General features: G+C 42.4%; 1 protein-coding gene across 5 annotated transcripts; it reads right to left on the bottom strand.

The window, feature by feature from the left end:
* Positions 1–154: 154 nt before the first annotated feature.
* On the bottom strand, positions 155–23,240 carry LOC106560437 (aldo-keto reductase family 1 member A1-B). 5 transcript variants are annotated; one of them, XR_014379035.1, is made up of 10 exons: positions 9,169–9,306; positions 8,980–9,081; positions 8,747–8,866; positions 8,259–8,410; positions 7,599–7,794; positions 6,658–6,857; positions 6,018–6,090; positions 2,391–5,636; positions 1,357–1,443; positions 913–1,049 (listed from the first exon to the last, which is right to left on the bottom strand). XR_014379035.1 is itself a non-coding variant. In XM_014123341.3 (9 exons), the coding sequence occupies exons 2-9, from the start codon at positions 9,073–9,075 to the stop codon at positions 984–986; spliced, it is 990 nt and encodes a 329-aa protein (XP_013978816.1). In that variant the 5' UTR covers positions 9,076–9,081; positions 22,940–23,240; the 3' UTR covers positions 155–983. The 5 variants fall into 5 exon arrangements, 4 of the variants coding, with proteins under 4 accessions (XP_013978816.1, XP_013978815.1, XP_045543736.1 ...); XM_014123341.3 differs by lacking the exons at positions 2,391–5,636; positions 9,169–9,306 and adding an exon at positions 22,940–23,240 and having other exon boundaries at positions 155–1,049; XM_014123340.3 differs by lacking the exons at positions 2,391–5,636; positions 9,169–9,306 and adding an exon at positions 9,961–10,110 and having other exon boundaries at positions 155–1,049.
* Positions 23,241–23,702: the final 462 nt, after the last annotated feature.

The raw sequence follows: 23,702 nt of genomic DNA, 5'->3' as shown, positions 1-23,702 counted from the left end.
CAGAATGCTTGCTGCAGCTGTGTACTATTCTCCAAATATACTTTCTTTTTTATAAGAAGCTCAAGCTACGCATGGACTTGCAAGTAGGAAATATCTCTTTATGTTGAGTCGGTTGTAAGCACTGGGCAGCAAGGTGATAGATGGGTTCAATACATTTAAAATACAAAACATTTTTATTTTATTTAACTAGGCAAGTCAGTTTAAAACATAACACTGCATATCAATAAACATGTCACTTCAGTGCTTTTGTGCAGCCCGAGTCCAAAAGCAGGTCATACAGAGGTGTTGTTAGACTGTTTCTGCATGTTAACTCTCCATTCATAGTTTTCCCTCCTGGTAAACAAGCATTGTAATTACCCCTTGTCACAAAAGCAAACAACAAATCACTGAAAAGGGCAGTAACAAAAAAATAATATTATGACGAACATGCTATGTCCCAATACTCTCAAAAATACCCCTTTTCTCGTCACCCCACGCCACCATGACCAATGAAAGGAGATGGATTTTCCACAACCTTCTTTCCCCTTAAACCAGGGCTGCCCAACCCTCTTTCTGAAGATCTACTGTCCTGTAGGTTTTCAGTCCAACCCTAATTTAGCAGTTCTGATTCGGCTAGTTAAGGTCTTGTTGAGCAGATCATTTGTAGCATCAGCTGTGTTAAATTAGGGATGGATTGAAACCCCACAGACCGTGCTTCTACACCTGCATTGCTTGCTTTTTGAGGTTTTAGGCTGGGTTTCTGTACAGCACTTTGAGATATCAGCTGATGTAAGAAGGGCTATATAAATACATTTGATTTGATTTGTAGATCTCCAGGAAGAGTGTTGGGCTGCCCTGCCTTAAATGGCCCTCTTTTCCCTTATCAAATCAGTGGTCAGGAAGGAGGAAGACATTTAATGGAATTGGGACACAGCCTTGGAGGGGGTTGAGGAAGGGGAGTGAGTTCCCAAGGCACAAAATAGGGCAGCAGAGTGGGGAATTGCTCAGTAGGGGTCACTGAAGGGGTAGTGTGGATGTCCTGCATCCCTGGGGACGGGCTTCCCATCAACCTGCAACAACAATTGAAAAAAGTTACAAGCTAGCCAGGAGTCAAACTTAGAATTTCCTTATCCGCAGTCCATTGCACCACTAACCCACTGAAAACTTTATGGTGAAATGTCAATAGAGACACCACATTTTGTTTACTATCTTCTACCAGCTGATTACATACCGCAGATATAGTATCAGCTCACTATACCACATTTAACTATTGTTAGCTGGCCATCACATAACCCATAGAAATTCAATAACAATACTCCCTGGTCTCACTTCTGTTGTACACATATATACCACTAGAAGAGCTCTAAATCCACTCACTGTGACGGTTGGTACAATGTAGCGCCAGCCTCTGTTCAATGCTGTTATACAATTCATCTCTTCCGCTTCAAGGGTAAAGTCAAATACCTGAGGATGCACACACATTTAGATTAAGCGTACACTCAGTAGTCAAATAAATCATTATTACATGACTACATGATGGGACTTCTGCAAACAGTTTTATGAGATGGGTAGGAATCTTTTATTTTATTTTTATTTCACCTTTATTTAACCAGGTAGGCTAGTTGAGAACAAGTTCTCATTTGCAACTGCGACCTGGCCAAGATAAAGCGTAGCAATTCGACACATACAACAACAGAGTTGCACATGGAATAAACAAAACATACAGTCAATAATACAGTAGAACAAAATAAAACAAAAAGTCTATATACAGTGAGTGCAAATGAGGTAAGTTCAGGCAATAAATAGGCCATGGTGGCGAAGTAATTACAAAAAAGCAATTAAACACTGGAATGGTAGATGTGCAGAAGTGGGTACGAGTGGGTGCTACGAGTGGGTGCTGCTATGGTGACCAGTGAGCTGAGTTAAGGCGGGGCTTTACCTAGCAGAGACTTGTAGATAACCTGTAGCCAGTGGGTTTGGCGACGAGTATGAAGCGAGGGCCAACCAACGAGAGCGTACAGGTCGCAATGGTGGGTAGTGTATGGGGCTTTGGTGACAAAACGGATGGCACTGTGATAGACTGCATCCAATTTGGTTGAGTTGAGTGTTCGAGGCTATTTTATAGATGACATCACCGAAGTCGAGGATCGGTAGGATGGTCAGTTTTATGAGGGTGTGTTTGGCAGCATGAGTGAAGGAGGCTTTGTTGCGATATAGGAAGCCGATTATAGATTTCATTTTGGATTGGAGATGCTTAATGTGAGTCTGGAAGGAGAGTATACAGTCTAACCAGACACCTAGGTATTTGTAGTTGTCCACGTATTCTAAGTCAGAGCCGTCCAGAGTAGTGATGCTGGACGGGCGAGCAGGTGTGGGCAGTGATTGATTGAATAGCATGCATTTAGTTTTACCTGCGTTTAAGAGCAGTTGGAGGCCACGGATGGAGAGTTGTATGGCATTGAAGCTCGTCTGGAGGTTAGTTAACACAGTGTCCAAAGAGGGGCCAGAAGTATACAGAATGGTGTCGTCTGCGTAGAGGTGGATCAGAGAATCACCAGCAGCAAGAGCAACATCATTGATGTATACAGAGAAGAGTCGGCCCGAGAATTTAATCCTGTGGCACACCCATAGAGACTGCCAGAGGTCCGGACAACAGGCCCTCCGATTTGACACACTGAACTCTATCAGAGAAGTAGTTGGTAAACCAGGCGAGGCAATCATTTGAGAAACCAAGGCTGTCGAGTCTGCCGATAAGAATGTGGTGATTGACAGAGTCGAGAGCTTTGGCCAGGTCGATGAATACGGCTGCACAGTAATGTCTCTTATCGATGGCGGTTATGATGTCGTTTAGGACCTTGAGCGTGGCTGAGGTGCACCCACGACCAGCTCTGAAACCAGAGTGCATAGCAGAGAAGGTACGGTGGGATTCGAAATGGTCGGTAATCTGTTTGTTAACTTGGTTTTCGAAGACCTTAGAAAGACAGGGTAGGATAGATATAGGTCTGTAGCAGTTTGGGTCTAGAGTGTCACCCCCTTTGAAGAGGGGGATGACCGCGGCAGCTTTCTAATCTTTGGGAATCTCAGACAATACGAAAGAGAGTTTGAACAGGCTAGTAATAGGGGTTGCAACAATTTCGGCAGATCATTTTAGAAAGAGAGGGTCCAGATTGTCTAGCCCGGCTGATTTGTATGGGTCCAGATTTTGCAGCTCTTTCAGAACATCAGTTATCTGGATTTGGGTAAGGAGAAATGGTGGGGGCTTTGGCGGGTTGCTGTGGAGGGTGCCGGGCAGTTGACCGGGGTAGGGGTAGCCAGGTGGAAAGCATGGCCAGCCGTAGAGAAATGCTTATTGAAATTCTCAATTATAGTGGGTTTATCAGTGGTAACAGTGTTTCCTTGACTCAGAGCAGTGGGCAGCTGGGAGGAGGTGCTCTTATTCTCCATGGATTTTAGTACTACAGGATGCAAATTTCTGTTTGAAAAAGATAGCTTTTCTAACTGCCTGTGTATATTTGTTCCTAACTTCCCTGAAAAGTTGCATATCACGGGGGCTATTCGATGCTAATGCAGTACGCCACACAATGTTTTTGTGCTGGTCAAGGGCAGACAGGTCTGGAGTGAACCAAGGACTATATCTATTCCTAGTTCTACATGTTTTGAGTGGGGCATGCTTATTTAAGATGGTGAGGACGGGATGAGGTCAATGTCATTCCAGGATACCCCGGCCAGGTCGATTAGAAAGGCCTGCTCGCTGAAGTGTTTTAGGGAGCGTTTGACAGTGATGAGGGGTGGTCGTTTGGTCGCAGACCCATTACGGATGCAGGCAATGAGGCAGTGATCGCTGAGATCTTGATTGAAAACAGCAGAGGTGTATTTGGAGGGTGAGTTAGTTAAGATGACATCTATGAGGGTGTACGTGTTTACGGATTTGGGGTTGTACCTGGAAGGTTCATTGATCATTTGTGTGAGATTGAGGGCATCAAGCTTAGATTGTAGGATGGCCGGGGTGTTAAGCATGTCCCAGTTTAGGTCCCCTAGTAGCACGAGCTCAGAAGATAGATGGGGGGCAATCAATTCACACATGGTATCGAGGGCACAGCTGGGGGTAGAGGGAGGTCTATAGCAAGCGGCAACAGTGGGAGACTTGTTTCTGGAAAGGTGCATTTTTAGAATTAGAAGCTCGAATTGTTTGGGTACAGACTTGGATAGTAATACAGAACTCTGCAGGCTATCTTTGCAGTAGATTGCAAAACCGCCCCCTTTGGCAGTTCTATCTTGGCGGAAAATGTTATAGTTAGCGATGGAGATTTCAGGGTTTTTGGTGGTTTTCCTAAGCCAGGATTCAGACACGGCTAAGACATCCGGGTTGGCAGAGTGTGCTAAAGCAGTGAGTAAAACAAACTTAGGGAGTAGGCTTCTAATGTTAACTTGCATGAAACCAAGGCTTTTACGGTTACAGAAGTCAACAAATGAGAGTACCTGGGGAGTGGGAGTGGAGCTAGGCACTGCAGGACCTGGATTTACCTCCACATCACCAGAGGAACAGAGGAGAAGTAGGATAAGGGTACGGCTAAATGCTATACGAACTGGCCGTCTAGCACGTTTGGAACAGAGAGTAAAAGGAGCAGGTTTCTGGGCACGATAGCATAGATTCAAGGCATAGTGTACAGACAAAGGTAAGGTAGGATGTGAGTACATTGGAGGTAAACCTAGGCACTGAGTAATTATTAGAGAGATACAGTCTCTAGAGATGTTTAAACCAGGTGATGTCATCGCATATGTAGGAGGTGGAACAACATGGTTGGTTAAGGCATATTGAGCAGGGCTAGAGGCTCTACAGTGAAATAAGACAGTAATCACTAACCAGGACAGTAATGGACGAGGCATATTGATATTAGAGAAAGGCATGCGTAGCCAAGTGAACATATGGGTCCAGTGATTGGTTGGGCTGACTGGGGACACGCCGATTCAGACAGTTAGCAGGCTGATGCTAACAAGCTAACAGTTAGTAGGCCGGGGCTAAACAAGCTAGCAATTAGTAGACCGGGGCAGGCAAGCTAGCAGTTAGCAGACCTGGGCAGGCAAGTTAGCAGTTAGCAGACCGGGGCAGGCAAGTCTGTTTTTGCCTCTTCGTGTGGTGACGTCGATAGACCAGTCGTGGAATTAGTAGGATTCCAAGTAGCTCTAGAAAGCTAGCAGGCCAGTTAGCAGAATGGGCCTTCAGCGGACGTCGCGCCTGAGGGGCCTGTTGGAATCCTCGGGCAGATTATGTCAGTATTCCAGTCGTAGAGGATCGGCGGGGTTCCGTGCCCCGTACCGGCAGTAGAAGGGGTCCGGATATTGTAGCCCAGGAGCCCTGGCCGAGCTAGCTTCAGGCTAATTGGTGCTTGCTCCGGGATGGAAACGCTAGCCAGGAGTAGTCATCCGGGATTGCGGTTAGCTAGTTGCGAAGATCCAGATGAAATGTTCAAAGTTTGCGGTAGGAATCCGGGGATATGGGGAAAAATATATATAAAATATGAATAGGTCCGTTATGCTCTGGTTTGAGTCACGTTGTTCGAACTGGCGAGAGCTTTCCGAGCTAAAGGTTAGCTGATGACCGCTAGCAATGGTTTGGTGACTGTTAGCTGGCTAGCTTCAGTTGAGGGATTCCAGATCTGAAGTAAATAGAAATACTTTAGAAAAAAAACAACAGATCCACGCCACATTGGGTGAGGCGGGTTGCAGGAGAGTATTTAGAAGTTGAGGTTTAGAAAAATATTTTAAAAAGATATGCGAAGAAAAAGATGTAAAAAGATATATACAAGGGACACGACAGGACAAAGATGTCTGACTGCTACGCCATCATGGATTCCATGAATACATGGAATAGTAGTAGCAGGAATAGTAGTAGTAGTAGAGTTTTGGTTTCTCGCAGTAGTAGACTGAATTGTGCACCAATTTACAATTATAGATTGTCATCATACAATAGAATACTACAAAACCACAATACTTGTGAAGAAATAGGCTTAGATAACAAAAAAATACAAAATACCCACCTGAATATTCTCTTTGATCCGAGACTCTGTCACACTTTTAGGGATCGTCACTACTCCTCGCTGTGTCTGCCATCTAGCAAAGAGACAAGATGTACATGGTTTAATTTGGAGAGAAAAATTGTCAACATGAAAATCAGGATCTGACCACTAGACCATATGAATGTTTGTTTTAGTCATTTATTTAATGAATTATTGTGCTAGGTGGGGAGGTCTTAATATATTTGGTATGTGCTGTGTATACTGGTACATTTATCCTGTGTTCCTAAAGAGGAATTGGGATATTATTGAAAAGAGTTACGAGCTAACCTGGAGTAGAACCTAGAATCTTCTGATCTGTAGTTAGACGCGTTATCCATTGTGTAACTAACGCACTTATTCGCTAAAGGCAAGGTGTGTGTTCTTGTTTGTGTGTTTATTTTACACCTGTCTCACTGTACAGGCCCTGACGCGAGAGGATGTGTTCATCACTTCTCAGTTGTGGAACCCGCTGATAGGCTCATGGCAGAATATCAGTTTATATTCTGTACTTAATCAGTGTATTTCAGGTGTCTTTATTCCTGGCATTTCTATATGACATGGGGATGCTGGGTTATCATTGAGTAAAGAGTTCTAGGCTAGAACATTATAGAACATTACGCACCTAAGGATGATTTGTGCTGGGGACTTGTTGTACTTCTTGGCCAGGGTGTCGATTGCTGCTTCATCCAGGAGGATGGGCTCATCAGGATGCTTCCATGCCCGATCCGGTGACCCCAGTGGGCTGTACGCTGTAATCACCAGGCCTCTGTCCCGGCAGTGTCCCAGCAACTCCACCTGAGCCAGATACGGATGGCTTTCCACCTGGAAAACAGAGAAACATACAGTGGGCAGTGGGCTAGTGGTGCAATGGATGACTACAGATCCGAAGATCCTTGGTTTGACTCCTGGCTAGCTTGTAAACTTTTTCAATATTTAATCAACTGATTGTAAGGTAGGGAGGAATAATGTACACACAACACATGCCACATATCAAGAACTCCCTACCTAGCAAAATAGCTCATAAACCATACACTCATATGTCGTAGTATTTAACAGTCAACAAACACTTGCAGTATTTCTGACAGGGACACAAAGAGACAGTAGGTGGAGGGTTATATGCAAAGGATATTGGAAGATAGATAGTAGCCTGAGAGAAGACTGGTTGTGGCAGTAATGAAGAGACAAACGTACAAACAAATACAACCACTTTCAGTAGGCTAGTGGCACAATGTATAACACGTCTGGCTACAGATCAGAAGATTCTAGGTTAGACTCATGGCTAGCGCATAAGCTTTTTCAATCGTTGCCCAACTGATATTTAGGTAGGTAGCAAGGAATAATGTACGCACAGTCAGCACAAGCTGTCAGCACAAACTGTAGCTCAGGTGGTAGAGCATGATGTTTGCAACACCAGGGTTGTGGGTTCGATTCCCATGGGTGGCCAGCACAGAATTAAAAAAAAAAAATGTATGAAATGAAATGTATGCATTCACTACTGTAAGTCGCTCTGGATAAGAGCGTCTGCTAAATGACTAAAATGTTTAAAAAAATGTATCTCCCTACCTGAAGCACAGTGGGTTTGATGTTGGCTACGGAGAGAACGTCGTCTATCTGTTTGCTGTTGAAGTTGGACAGGCCGATAGCCCTGACCAGGCCCTTTTCCACCAGCTTCTCCATGGCAGCCCAAGTCAGCTTGTAGTCGATGTCATCGTACAGCAGGGTGCCGTCCTCCGACTTGGGGAAAGGAGCGTCACCTTGTCTGTGGGGAAGAGCAGGCAAAATGTTAACACTGTACAGTCATGATGACCCATGTACATCTGTAGCTCAGTTGGTAGAGCATGGTGTTTGCAACACCAGGGTTGTGGGTTCAATTCCCACGGGGGGCCAGCACAGAAAAAAAAAATGTATGAAATGTATGCATTCACTACTGTAAGTCGCTCTGGATAAGAGCGTCTGCAAAATGTAAAATGTAATGTAAATGTAATGTTTAAAAATTCAATAGGATGACCATAGAGTTAGTTTAACTACACAGCCACTGTAATGTGAACAGATAATTAAAAAAAAATTCTAATAGCAAGTCTACCCAAATCGGATTGAAATTAAAAGGAAATTCTGACAATTCTACAGATTTATTTGCTGTAACATGTTCACGAATGCCAGTTATTATGCCTCTTTATAACAGAAGCAATGTTGAGTAGGCCAGATCCCATGGAGGCTACTCACTGGAAGGCGTAGGGCCAGTGGATGAGGTATAGATCCAGGTACTCCAGACTCAGCTCCTTCAGTGTCTTCAGCAGGGCGGGCTCCACATCCTCCGGGTGATGCTGTGTGTTCCACAGCTTGGAGGTGATAAACACATCCTCTCGCCTCAAGGCCTGTATACAGAGACAGGTGTAAACGAAGACCACACAAACCTTTTCACCCATCATTGGGCTAGTGGTGCAATGGGTAATGCGTCTTGACTACAGATTTGAGGTTTGACTCCTGGCTAGCTCGTAATTTATTTCAATCATTCACATGCCAAATATACTAATCAAGACCTTGTCCAGCTAGCACAATAATAACAGACCGACTCTGTCCATCTCAGTATCTGCAAATGGAGTCTATAGTACTAAGCCTTAGATACCATGTTTCTAGGGCTCTGGTCGAAAGTAGTGCACTAAATTAGGGACTAGGGTGCCATCTGGGACGCAACCTTGGTGTTGACTTACTTTGTCAGGGCCAAGTGTCTCCTGCAGAGCTTCTCCGATCTCCACCTCGTTGCCATAGATGGCAGCACAGTCAATGTGACGGTAGCCAGCCTGCAAGGCCCAGATTACTGCCTGTTTAACCTGGAATACAGCCAACACAACCACTGCTTACAAAAACCCAAACAGCAAGCTAATATTAATACTACACTGCAGATGAGTTAGGAGAAATATTCAATAAAAAAATTAACACCTACCTTGCCAGGTTCACTCTTCCATGTTCCCAGCCCAAGGAGAGGCATCTTCCGCCCGGTGTTGAGAACTGCAAAGTCATTTTTACCTGCCACTGCCATGTGTACCTGAAGACAGAGCAGAATAAAGATGTCAGTCAGGTAAAGCCTTTGTGATGTTCACATTGTGCATCTCAACATTGTGAAGTGGCTTACTCTTCTTGTGTCCTTCAGATCACTGGTTTGCATTGCCTGTAAATCTATGGGCCTAACAGGCGAGATAGATGTTGAAACTTTCAGCTTTTGGGGCCTCCTGCCTACTAGCACACTCCACTAAGCCTCCTGCCCATGGCTCATATGAACTGTTGCTGACTATCACATGACTTCCTTCCTGGCCATAGCATGGGTGGAAAGTCGCGCTTCTGTGTCAACAGCTGCACGAGACCTGACCACACCTGGACCCTTCTACTGTACTCTTACCATGGCCAGTAGAAATATCGAAACTGATCAATAATCACGATGCGCAATCTGGAGCAGAAACCGGCTGCGGTCAGACCAAAGCATGTCTGCAATCTATTGGTAATAAACGAGGTAGGGTGGACAAAGATATAAATGTTCCTGTCTGTCTGTCAGAGGTGCAATGCCAGGTATCTGATAGATAATGCACAAAGGCAATATTCCAACAAATTGACATTTCATCGATAAATAATCTTTCATGCATGCTTGAAGAACAAGCGATACAAATGTAATTCAGTGCTATGATGATCTCGATGTCACTTACGTATAATTTCCTCTACATTATTATTCGCGATTTAACGTTATCCTTTCATTTTTTGATAGTCAATTCACCTGCCTTATGCAACATATACGATTGAGAATCTGATCCAAGTAGATGTTATGTGTTGCATATTCGCCCTGTCAGTGCACCCTAATTGAAATGAAACCAACAAAATACACTCACTATCGTACAAAACGTCTAGCAGCTGTATTCATAAACATCCCACTTACAGGTATCAATCTGCAAAAAAAATAGTATCTCTCTTCTTCAAAGCCCTGGCCACAAATAGTCCAATTTTAGCTGTTCAACAAAATCCGACTTCATTTTGCTGATATTTCCGTTTCCAGGGTTTGATTCAAGAGGGCTGTCCCCATAGAGATATATAGACTACTCATAATGGTATTTAAGCAATAACGCCAGAGGGGTGTGATATATGGCCAGTATACCACTGCTAAGGGCTGTTCTTATGCACGCAACATGGTGTGCCTGGATACAGCCATTAGTTGTGGTATATTGGCCATATACCACAAACCCCCGAGGTGCCTTATTGCTATTATAAACTGGTTACCAATGTAATTAGAACAGTAAAACAAATGTTTTGTCATACCAGTGGTATGCAGTCTGATATACCATGGCTTTCAGCCAATCAGCATTCAGGGCTCAAACCAACCAGTTTATAAAGCCCATTTTAACATGGACATTGACATTGAGGGCTTCCACCATGCTTCTGCCATTTTAAAGTAATAAAAGTAGTCAACTGGGTGGTGATCACTTATGTATATAAACTCTAGATTTCTAATGCTATGCATTGGCCATTAAGAGGCTTTGAAGCCACTGGACGGCCATATTGGCACTCCCCAGTAGAAGCAGTCCACCACATGAATGAGGGACAGTACCATTAGTAATCTCTAAACAAATTAGTTTAAAAAATATATATTTAAAAAATGTCATTATTTTATTTGTATGTTTAGCTCACATAATCTAATTTCAAAGTATGCATTAATGTGTCTGTAGTAGAATAAATGTGGTAAAAACAAATGTAGACATTAATAAATGCATTTTCTATAGCTTCCAAAATGTTTTTTTTTTTACAACTGTGAGGGAGTGCCAAGATGGAGGTATTTATTGGTGGGGATGCCTATGGGTTGTAGCCTCAATGCGTTGGACTAGTAACCGAAAGGTTGCAAGTTCGAATCCCCAAGCTGACAAAGTACAAATGTGTCGTTCTGCCCCTGAACAAGGCTGTTAACCCACTGTTCCTAGGCCGTCATTGAAAATAAGAATTTGTTTTTAACTGACTTGCCTAGTTAAATAAAGGTAAAATAAAACGTTTTTTTTTTTTTTTTAAATGGCACTTCCCGAGCGATCACAGCCGCTATAATGGCACAGATATAAAGATGAGTCCTCTATATATCTCTATGGCTATCACAGTCCGTTCAAAGGGCTTCATTTTTCTGTGCAAGAAACCATCTAGATTTGACCAATGATTTATATATACACTAGAAAACATTTTGGAAGCTATAGAAATGTATTTATTAATGTCTACATTCGTGTTTGCCACCTTTATTCTATTACATACATCTTAATGCATAATTTTAAATTATATTATGTGAGCTAAACAAAAAAAACAACAAACAAAAAACTTTTCCTTAAAGTATAATACTTAAATATATGTAATTCTTTCCCCTTGTAACATTTAATTGAAATACTGTAGAATTCCATTCATTCATATGGAGGACTGCTCCTACTGGGGAGTGCCAATATGGCCGACCGGTGGCTTCAAAGCCTCTCAATGGCCAATACATAGCACCAGTCTCTTGGTGCGTTCGAGACAACTCAGAATTCTTCAACCAATAATAGACATCAGAGGGTTTGGGTGAAGACCTGTGGGCAGCCCACTGGAGTTTAAAACCATATAGTTTTGGTTTTAAACCAATTGGTATGACAAAACATTTGTTTTTACTGTTCTAATTACATTGGTAACCAGTTTATAATACCAATATTTTACCCCCTTTTTATCCCCAATTTCGTGATTACAATCTTGTGTCATCGCTACAATGGGCTCGGGAGAGGCGAAGGTTGAGTCATCCGAAAAATGACCTGCCAAAACACGCTTCTTAACACCCGCCCACTTAACCCAGAAGCCAGCTGCACCAGTGTCGGAGGAAACACTATTCAACTGATGACCATTGTCAGCCTGCAGGCTCCCGGCCCGCCACAAGGAGTCGCTAGAGCGCGATGAGCCAAGTAAAGCCCCGCCGGCCAAACCCTCCCCTACCCCATACGACGCTGGGCCAATTGTAAGGCGCCCTATGGGACTCCCGGTCACAGCCGGTTGTGACATAGCCTGGGATTGAACCCAGGTCTGTAGTGGTGCCGTAGACCGCTGCGCCACTTGGGAGGCCCCAAAACCAATTCGATTTTAAAGCTAGCTTTGAGTTAGCTTGCTTAAAGGGGTTGTTCACCTAAATTACAAAATAACATTGATTTCCTTACCCTGTATACAGTCTCTGGACAAGGACAAGCTATGACAGCAAGCCATGCTTTGGTTTAGTTTCCCTGGCAATGTTTTAGCATTTTTGACACAATTCCCATTCAAGTCATGGTACCTACAGAGCCTTCGGAAAGTATTCAGACCCCTTGACCTTTTCCACATTTTGTTACGTTACAGCCTTTTTCTAAAATTGCTTAAATAGTTTTTTCCCCCCTCATTAATCTACACACAATACCCCATAATGACAAAGCAAAAACAGGTTTTTAGAATGTTTAGCTACTTTATAAAAAAAAAAAACTTAAATATGACACAAGTATTCAGACCCTTTACTCAGTAATTTGTTGAAGCACCTTTGGCAGCAATTACAGCATTGAGTCTTCTTGGGTATGACAATACAAGCTTGGAACACCTGAATTATGTAAAATGTCAACAAAATTAGGTTGCTGTTACTCCCGTCCATACATCTGTTGCAGAATGCAGCCTTTTGACAGCATGTACTAAAGTCAATTTAATTGTTCAGCAGTCTTATGGCTTGGGGGTAGAAGCTGTTAAGGAGCCTTTTTGTCCTAGACTTGGCGCTCCGGTACCGCTTTTCTCTGCTACCACACGGCAAGCAGTACCGGAGCGCCAAGTCTAAGACCAAAAGGCTCCTTAACAGCTTCTACCCCGAAACCATAAGACTGCTGAACAATTAATCAAATGGCCACCGGACTATTTACATTGACCCCCCCATTTGTTTTTGTACACTGCTGCTACTCGCTGTTTATTACATTTTATCATCTATGCATAGTCACTTCACCCCTACCTACATGTACAAATTACCTCTAACCTGTACTGGTATGTAGCCTTGTTATTGTTATGTTACTTTTTATTATTTTTTACTTTAGTTTATTTGGTAAATATTTGATTAACTCTTCTTGAACTGCACTGTTGGTTAAGGGCTTGTAAGTAAGCATTTCACAGTAAAGTCTACACTTGTATTCGGCGCATGTGACAAATAAAGTTTGATTTTATTTAATCTACACTTACATTAGTCCCCTTGTTTTGTGATTGGCATTTAGGCTGTGACAACAAAAAGGCAGCAGACAGACCTACAGTATGTTTTAGCAGGGATGTTTGGTAGGGTGACCTGATTTGTAAATAAAAATAATTTTGTCAAACAGATTGTGAACCCAAAGCAGTGGTGACCCGTCATTCAGGGAAGGTTGGGCAGAGTTCGAGACAGCAGATGCTACTTTGTTCGGGACAAGGTAGCACATCCGGTGAACAGGGCAGGGTTCCCTAGCCACGAGCAGAACATTTGAAACTGGAAGAGCAGCACGACCAAGACAGGAGAATTACACCAGATATAACAGACTGACCCTAGCCCCCTGGCACATAGACTATTGCAACATAGATACTGGAGACTGAGACAGGGGTGGGTTGGGGGACACTGTGGCCCCGTACCGACAATACCCCCGGACAAGGCCAACCGGGCAGGATATAACCCCACCCACTTTGCCAAAGCACAGCCCCACACCACTAGAGGGATATCAACAGACCACCAACGTACTACCTTGAGAAGAGACTGAGTATAGCCCACGAAGATCTCCACCGCATGAGCCCGAGGGGGCGCAAAACCAGACAGGAATATCACGTCTGTGACTCAACTCACTCAAGTGACGCACCCCTCCTTGGGACGGCATGGAAGAGCACTAGTAAGCCAGTGACTCAGCCCCTGTAATAGGGTCAGAGGCAGAGAATCCCAGTGGAGAAAGGTGAGCCGGCCAGGCAGAGAGAGCAAGGGTCGTTCGTCGCTCCAGTGCCTTGCCGTTCACCTTCGATACCCTTGGGCCAGAATACACTTAATCATACGACCTACTGAAGAGATGAGTCTTCAGTAAAGACTTAAAGGTTGAGACCGAGTCTGCGTCTCTCACATGGATAGGCAGACCATTCCATAAAAATGTATCTCTATAGGAGAAAGCCCTGCCTCCAGCTGTTTGCTTAGACATTCTAGGAACAATAAGGCCTCCCTGCATCTTGTGACTGTAGAGTACGTGTAGGTATGTATGGCGAGACCAAATAGGAGAGATAAGTAGGAGCAAGCCCATGTAATGCTTTGTATCAGCAGTAAAACCTTGAAAAAAAACAACCCTTGTTCTGAATTCTGTTGCTGTACATTTCAAAAGTGCTGAACAATTAGTTATATTGACTACGTCTGCTCTAGCTCGCTCATGAATGTCTTAGTCGAAATTACAAATTGTCTCTTATCCGCTCATCGTCTCCTTATGCCATAGTTTGTACATCTCAATTTTCAGTAGAAACCACATTTGTTTAAGCAAGTCAGCCATATCAGCTATGTTTTTTTTTTAAAGACAGTAAATGAGGCTGAATGAACTGTTTTGCTGCCAGACAAGGCTCTGCTGATAGCCAGGTGTAGCAGTGGTAAGATGTTTGGACTGCTGTTTGGACTCTGCTGTTGGGACAGCTTTATGTAGGCCCTAACAGTTTGTGGGCACCATTTGTCACTGTTATAGTGCAATTAATGTATTGTTTAGTGTTGTGTTGTGGCTTTGCTGGCATGCATCTAAACTTTTTTTTTGCGTTTGCCCCACCAAGATTAACATGCTAAAATCGCCACTGACCCAAAGGTGTACGTTTGCCTCATTAAAATGCAAATCATTTTATAACATTTTTGACATGCGTTTTCTGGATTTTTTGTTGTTATTCTGTCTCTCACTGTTCAAATAAACCTACCATTAAAATTATAGACTGATAATTTCTTTATCAGTGGGCAAACGTACAAAATCAGCAGGGGATCAAATACTTTTTTCCCTCACTGTAATTACTGTCAGCAAGAACACTGCTGTTTTTCCCAACTGTATTTTATTTTTTCCACTTCACAATTTTGCAAGTGTAATCACATATTTGAAATCTGATATGCCTACTTGTGTCTTTGAAAATGAATGATATGAGGCAATGTATTTTTTGCAGCCTTTCATGGACAGTTTTGAATAAGGCATACAAATAAGCATTGGATATTAAATGCTCCAGGAATCAAATATAATATTTGACATTTTAGTATTGTGCACATGCTAGGCAGAGATGTTAGGGGGACTCACAACTCACATCATATTTGTTCTATGTAGAGTAAGATGATGGCAAGGATATTCAACTAGTAGGCATAAACCACCTGAATATTGATATTCATTTGTTTTTTCTTGAAGATTTGGGGATTTTGAGAAATTAATTGTTATAACAAGAACATTTTCAAACACACAGCACTTGGGAAACATAGATCAGGGGTGGCAAACTGTCTGAATGAAGTGTCAAACCACCTACAAAATATGTTGAAAAAAATATTGGCATACTTAATATTTTATCCCCCCTTAATCTCAAAGGTACAGGTCGTCAGGCAGGGTTAGGAGGGTGAGAAAAGAGAGACTGGGGGGGAAACCGCAGGAGCTGAGCCACAAACCGCTGGTTGACTTGAACTAACAGGATGAACTGGCAACAGACAAACTGAGAACACAGGTCTAAATAGACAGGGGATAATGGGGAAGATGGGCAACACCTGGAGGGGGGTGGAGACAATCACAAAGACAGGTGAAACAGATCAGGGTGTGACAACACATGTTGTATTCGGTGCATGTGACAAATACAATTTGATTTGATTAAAACGTTTAAATAAATATTGATCACATTCCTTGTGTATGATCATATATTTTGACATATTGACTGTTAATATTGTGAACCTATGTTATATATTTTTACCTCCTGTTTCATGAAGTGATATTACTGAGTACTGCCCCTATATATAGGACCTTCCAACCTCACCTGGGATATGGATGCCTGATGAAGACCTAAGGGTCGAAATGTTGTTATAAACAAAATCACCTGTGAGCATAAGCAGCAGTGTGCAACCTTTTACTTTTTGTTTTCCATAAATTCACCTATAGCTCCAGCACCTGCAAAGAGTGCCTGGATGTCCGTATGTTCTTCAGCTTTTGTAGATTAACCACGGCCAGTAGATGGTGATAGTATTGGTTTTAGTGACAGGTTAGTTTTAGTGACCGGCTAGTTTTAGTCGCAGGCTACTGCAGGGGTACTGCTGGATACTATTGGGGCTGGCACAGACCAGATGTTCAAAGGGCTTCCTTTTTCTGTGCAAGAAAAAAAACTGTCCAGATGTAACCAGTCTCTGACTACCAAAATGGTAGGACCTTTTCTGCTGACCTATGATGATGACAATAGAATTACATATAGAATAGTAATCTAATAGGATCTCACTGATAATGACCACTGATAATGACCATAAACAATGGAATGCAGAATATTAGATGTATCTTTTTATGTATTCAGAAATGTGAGAGATACATGTGATGGAAATGTATGCTATTTCAACCATGGGAAATTGTTTACACTTCTTCATAATGCTATTAGCTAGGTAGGATCACAGTTTCAAACATTTACTGATCCTAAACATTTTGTAAAACATTTTGGTAATTTAGCCTAGTAGATAGCGACGTACAGTCAGTGCATTCAACTAAGGTAGGACATACGGAAAGACTTTGTGCAAACTGGAAACTGCATATGAGGCTGCATGTATTGTAGCTGGGGACTTTAATAAAGAAAATCTGAGGAAAAAAGTTTTATCAACACATCTCCTGTGCTACTCGCTCATCGAGGGCTCTCGACCATTGCAACTCCCCCTTCCGGGACGGCTCTCAGGCCCTTCCCCGCCCACCCTTTGGCAAATCAGATCACGCCTCCATTTTGCTCCTCCCTTCCTATAGGCAGAAACTTAAACAGGAAGTACCCGTGGTAAGGACTGTTCAACGTTGGTCTGACCAATCGGAATCTATGCTTTAAGATTGTTTTGATCATGCGGACTGGGGAACTGTATGTTCAGGGTTGTCTCTGAGAATAAAATTGACATATACACTGACTCGGTGACTGAGTTCTTCAGGCAGGGCATAGAGGATGTTGTTCCCACTGTGATGATTAGAACTTATCCAAACCAAAAACCCTGGAAATATGTCATCATTCACACAAAACTGAAAGCACTAACCACCGGAGAAAAATCCCAACCAGAAACCATGGATTACAGGCAACACGGGCCGATTACCAGGATGTGTACTGCGAGCATGCGCTGGCCAACTGGCAAGTGTCTTCACTGACATTTTCAACCTCTCCCTGTCTGTAATACCAACATGTTTTAAGCAGACCACATATCACGTTTCAGGTAAGACCCAAATGCAGACTGTGTTGAAGTAACAATGTTTATTACAGCAACAGGGGCAGGCAAATGACAGGTCAAGGCAGGCAGCGGTAAAGGTACAGGACGTCAGGCAGACACAGGGTCAGGGCGGGGACAAAAGGTAAAAACCGGGAAAACCAGGAACAATCAAAAGACAGGAACAGAAAGGAAAAACGCTGTGAGGCATGACGAAACAAAAACTGGCGGCAGACAAACGAGAACACAGGAATAAGAACCCAGGGGATAATGGGGAAGATGGGCGACACCTGGAGGGGGGTGGAGACAAGCACAAGGACAGGTGAAACAGATCAGGGCGTGACACCACCATAGTACCTGTGCCCAAGAACACTAAGGTCACCTGCCTAAATAACTACCGACCTGTAGCACTCACGTCTGTAGCCATGAAGTGCTTTGAAAGGCTGGTGATGGCTCACATCAACACCATTATCCCAGAAACCCTAGACCCACTCCAATTTGCATACCACCCCAACAGATCCACAGATGATGCAATCTCTATTGCACTCCACACTGCCCTTTCCCACCTGGACAAAAGGAACACCTATGTGAGAATGCTATCCATTGACTACAGCTCAGCGTTCAACACCATAGTGCCCACAAAGCTCATCAATAAGGTAAGGACCCTGGGACTAAACACCTCCCTTTGCAACTGGATCCTGGACTTCCTGACAGGCCACCCCCAGGTGGTAAGGTAGGTAACAACACATCCCCCATGCTGATCCTCAACACAGGGGCCCCTCAGGGGTGCGTGCTCAGTCCCCTCCTGTTCTCCCTGTTCACTCATGACTGCACGGTCAGGCACGACTCCAACACCATCATTAAGTTTGCTGATGACGAGATAGCCTATAGGGAGGAGGTCAGAGACCTGGCCGTGTGGTGCCAGGACAACAAACTCTCCCTCAACGTGATCAAGAAAAAGGAGATGATTGTGGACTGCAGGAAAAAGACGACGGAGCACGCCCCCATTCCCATCGATGGGGCTGCAGTAGAGCAGGTATCATTGGTACAGCAACTGCACCGTCCGCAACCGCAGGGTGGTGCGGTCTGCCCAACGCATCACCAGGGGCAAACTACCTGCCCTCCAGGACGCCTACAGCACCCGATGTCACAGGAAGGCCAAGAAGATCATCAAGGACAACCACCCAAGCCACAGCCTGTTCACACCGCTATCATCCAGAAGGCGAGGTCAGTACAGGTGCAGCTAAGCTGGGACCGAGAGACTGAAAAACAACTTCTATCTCAAGGCCATCCGACTGTTAAATAGCCATTACCAGCACATTAGAGGCTGCTGCCCTATGTACATAGACTTGAAATCACTGGCCACTTTAATAATGAAACACTAGTCACTTTAAAACCTCTACAGGATCGGTGTCCCCCCGCAGGACGGTTGAGCTAATGTGAGCTAATGTGATTAGCATGAGGTTGTAAGTAACAAGAACATTTCCAAGGACATAGACCTATCTGATATTTGCAGAAAGCTTACATTCTTGTTAATCTAACTACACTGTCCAATTTACAGTAGCTATTACAGTGAAATAATACCATGCTATTGTTTGAGGGGAGTGCACAGCTATGAACTTGAAAATGTATCAATAAACCAATTAGGCACATTTGGGCAGACTTGACACAACATTTTGAACAGAAATACAATGGTCCATTGGATCAGTCTAAAACTTTGCACATACACTGCTGCCGTCTTGTGGCCAAAATCTAAATTGCGCCTAAACTGGAATAATACATTGTGGCCTTTCTCTTGCATTTCAAAGATGATGAAACAAAAAAGCATGTTTTTTGCTTTATATTATCTTTTACCAGATCTAATTTGTTATATTCTCCTACATTAATTTCACATTTCCACAAACTTCAGTGTTTCCTTTCAAATGGTATCAAGAATATGCATATCCTTGCATCAGGTCCTGAGCTACATGCAGTAAGATTTGGGTATGCAATTTTAGGTGAAAATTAAAAAAAAGGGTCAGATCCTTATAATGTTTACATATTTTTCATAACTCATCTCATATACATATACTGTATTCTATCCTATTCTACTGTATCCTAGTCTATGCCGCTCTGACATTGCTCGCCCAAGTATTTATATATTCTTAATTCCATTCCTTTACTTTAGATTAGTGTGTATTGTTGTGAAATTGTTAGATATTACTTGTTAGATATTACTGCACTGTTAGAGCTAGAGAAACAAGCATTTCGCTACACATGCAATAACATCTGCTGAACATGTGTATGTGACAAATACAATTGTATTTACCTTTTATAATAAGAAAATGGAGAATCCATGTAAATGTTCCAACTCAAGGTGTCAGAAAAGAAAAAACGTAAAAAATGTTTTCACGTTACCCATCCAGTGTACTGTAAACATGTATTTTTTAAATGCCCCCCCGTCAGATTCAACTCTAAATAATGTTTACAACCACAAATAACAATAACTGTAGCGACCCAGTGTTTATAAATGTGGATATCGACTTTCCCATTTCAGCCTGCTTTTGTGGCACAGCAGAGCTAAGAGCTAGATGGTTGAGGGTTCGTCGACCACCACTGACGAGCTCACTCTTCCTGCCTGTTTCATTAGCCCAGGCTACGATCCAAGCTGGCTACAGAGAATATTTCTAATTATATATATGCAACAGATTTTCCACCAACAGGTTTCTGTACACAACCAATAAACAAAACATACAGACATCGGGCATTTCAATATCATGGTTTGCGTTTTCTGCAAAAAAATGTGGCAAAGAAATTAACTTCATGTCCTGAATACAAAGTGTTATGTTTGGGGAAAACCCAAACACTGAGTACCACTTTTCATATTTTCAATTAGGGTGGTGGCTGCATCATGTTATTGGTACTGTATGCTTGTCATCGGCAAGGACTCTGGAGTTTTTTTTTGGATAAAAATAAACAGAATAGAGCTAAGCACAGGCAAAATCCTAGAGGACAACCTGGTTCAGTCTTCAGGCACTGGGAGACAAATTCAATAACCTAAAACATAAGGACAAATATACACTGGATTAGCTTACTAAGACGACATTGAATGTTCCTGAGTGGTCTTGTTACAGTTTTGACATAAACTGGCTTGAAAATCTATGGCAAGACTTGAAAATGGCTGTCTAGCAATGATCGACAACCAACTTGACAGAGCTTGAAGAATTTCAGAAAGTATAATGTGAAATATTGTAAAATCCAGGTGTGCAAAGCTCTAGAGACCTACCCAGAAAGACTCACAGCTGTAATCACTGCCGAAGGTGCATCTACAAAAGTATTGACTGAGGGGTGTGAATACTTATGTACATTTTATATTCCTGTATTTCATTTTCAATAAATTAGCAACAATTTCTAAAAACGGGTTTTCACTTTGTCATTGTGGGGTATTGTGTGTAGATGTGCGAGGAAAAAAAAGGGGGTATGAATATTTTCTGAAGGCACTGTATCGAAGGCTTGGCTTGACAATCTCAGAATGTCATTAAACTTTTTGGTGTTTTGTAAGAGCTATCTCTTTACATTCATGAAATGGCCACTGCACAGTTTGGATTGATTGATTTAATTTTTTTTACTGACAAATAAAATAAAACACACAGTACAAAAACTTTAAAATGTGTCTGGGATTGCACAATAAATTCAGGACTAGTTTCCATTATGGTCCCTATTTTTTTACAAAAATGCATATACAATTACATAGATTACAGATACACAAACAACAAAACGTTCTACTGTTCACACATTAGCCAGCTTTTGACATGATTTTTAAAAGCGGTTATGGCTAGTATGGCTTTGAGTTGCTATGGTAATTTGCTCTACTCAACAGCAACTTGATCTCCACTGTAAAAAGCATCTAGACATTATCTCCCATTTCTTTGAGACTAGCAATTGGTTTTCAATAGCGAGATTTGTATAAACCTTGCTGTCTGTCTGACATTTTCAACATTGTTTCAGTATTGAAATTTGATCTCCAGCTGTCTCATAGTAATGAACGTGTTGGGGTCGGGAGTCGGGATGAGACAGACAGGCAAGCAGCTTTTCTCAGCCAGTCAAAATCATGAATCAGCATAATGTTTATGAATATATACAAAGAAATTTCAATAGAAAACAGGTAAAATAAAAGGAAGTGCAGCTAGTTTGCAGTCTCTCCAGCTTCAGTTTGAATTAATTGTGTTTGCTGTGTTGTTGGCTAGCTCCACTGAACAACAGTGTCCTGACGAGAGAGCACATTTTCTATGCCAGGTGAAATTGTGCATCATTAGGTCATTGTTATGTTATGGATGTATCCAAATAAATCACTAGAAAACAGCTTCACAAATGCAAATGCAGCTACTTTTTGTTATTCTGGCTGCACTGTTTGATGTGACCATAAGTTAGCCGTAGATGACTAGCTAGCAAGCAAGGGATAAGAACGTTGCCAGCCAGTATGGCAAAATAACTTTTAGAAAGAATGACTGGGTCGCATCCGTAGATACAGAACAAAAGACTTAACGACTGGGTCGCGTCTCTGGCAACCAAACCGATAGAACGAACAACAAGCATTTCGTTACACTCGCATTAACATCTGCTAACCATGTGTATGTGACAAATAAAATTTGATTTGAAACACTTTTTGTGTCGAGACTGTCTTGTGGAAGGATGAAATAGTATGAATAAATTCATCAAAATAACGTTCTTAATGAAAATGTGTCTATCAATATTTGAATATGTTGTTAATCAGTTGTATAAAAATGATGATACCCTCGAAGCCGGTGTTTGGAGGATATATTGGGATGTTTGGCGGCCCGAGATGAAACAACACCAATAATATATCCTCCAAACAGCGGCTTCTCGGGCATTATCACTTAATTACCCTAGAACGTTATTCATTAGGACGATTCGGACGGGATTCGTTTTTCCAGACTGCCCCATGTAATTCCTTTTTTTTCTTCAATAAAGTGACGGTTATGACAAAGCCTGGAGGTTTTTATTCTAGGCGTGAAGACGTTTCAAGATGCCCAAACGATAACAGGTTACACTGATAACACGAGCGTTGCTCCAAAGTTTCTAAACCATTCCAAACCATCTTTGGTATAATATCGCCATAATATTTGAATTGAGGAAGTGTGATCATAATCATTATTTTAGAGATCCGCATTAGACGTCCTGCTACCTAAATTCCCCCCACCCTGCAGACTTAAACTAAACAACACAAAAGCACGCTGGCACTTGATATCAGTATTTCGGCTATGGATGAGAAAGGGAACTTGTCATTTACAAAAGTTTACCTCAGTTTTAATGCTACTTTGCAATATATTAAGAGCAAGTGTTGCATTAAATAGGCGCAATATTTTTTACTGACACATTTTGCAATGTTCAATGAATTGGCACAAAATGTATAAACAAAAGCATTCACTGTGAAATGATAGCCTACATATGAAGGGACTACATGTAGCCTATGCGCAGCACTTCGTTTTAACCATACCTTTTTTGGAATCAGATGGTTTTCTTGCTCAAACAGCGAGCACAGACATCTCTCTCAAAACACCGGGCTGTCGATTCGCACGGGACTAGTAGGCTATTATCAAAGGACCTTGGATTTAGTCGAAAAATTGTAGTCTCCATGTAAAAATGACCGACATGGCAGATTTGGACGGGATTTAAATTACGGATATGGTGATCTTTTTTAAATCATGCACATAATTACATAACTATCTCCCAAGTAAAACAAATCCTGTGCAAATAGGGTTTATGCAACATTTATTTTCTGAGCACAGTGGCTGCTGCGTTGGTGCTATGATTGGTGGCGTGTCGCATCTCAGAACGGTGGGAAGTTGTAAGTGGCTGAGACTTGTCACTGATTTACTGTTAAGGTGACAACATCCAGGAAACCTTTAACGGTGCTGTTTACCGGGGACTTTCCAGTTCCAGCCTGCAACTGGAAAGTCCCCAAAATATCCGCGGAACTAGTTTATCCTGCTTGGAAAGTCCAGACCGGCCGCGCAATGATTGAAGAAAGGACAGGGATTGTGTTTCTGTGACTAAGACTAGCGCAAACCCTCAAAATCATTCCGCTATGTGTGGGTGGGTATACCTTTTCTATAAAAGATAGAGAACTCACAGACGACAGGATATGTTCGTTGGTTTGCTCTTCGACAAAGGACCTGGCTTTTTGGGGGATTCCAGTGGAGATTGATTTGAATGCTAGACTTGGTATTTAATGGCTACACATATTTTGGAACATAATT

The sequence above is a fragment of the Salmo salar genome, chromosome 10 (assembly GCF_965601325.2).
Source record: "Salmo salar chromosome 10, fSalSal1, whole genome shotgun sequence".
NCBI classification, from domain to species: domain Eukaryota; kingdom Metazoa; phylum Chordata; class Actinopteri; order Salmoniformes; family Salmonidae; genus Salmo; species Salmo salar.
Note: the sequence above shows the minus strand (reverse complement) of the source record. Positions and strands in the feature narration are given on the sequence as shown.

What these genes read in the sequence shown, in the direction of transcription:
- LOC106560437 (XM_014123339.3), bottom strand. Translation starts at nt 9,201, where the DNA reads ATGCAAACCAGTGATCTGAAGGACACAAGAAGA. An exon ending in ATCTGAAGGACACAAGAAGA is followed by an intron (nt 9,082 to 9,168) that starts GTAAGCCACTTC and finishes CTCTGTCTTCAG; the next exon opens with GTACACATGGCAGTGGCAGG. An exon ending in GGAAGAGTGAACCTGGCAAG is followed by an intron (nt 8,867 to 8,979) that starts GTAGGTGTTAAT and finishes GCTGTATTCCAG; the next exon opens with GTTAAACAGGCAGTAATCTG.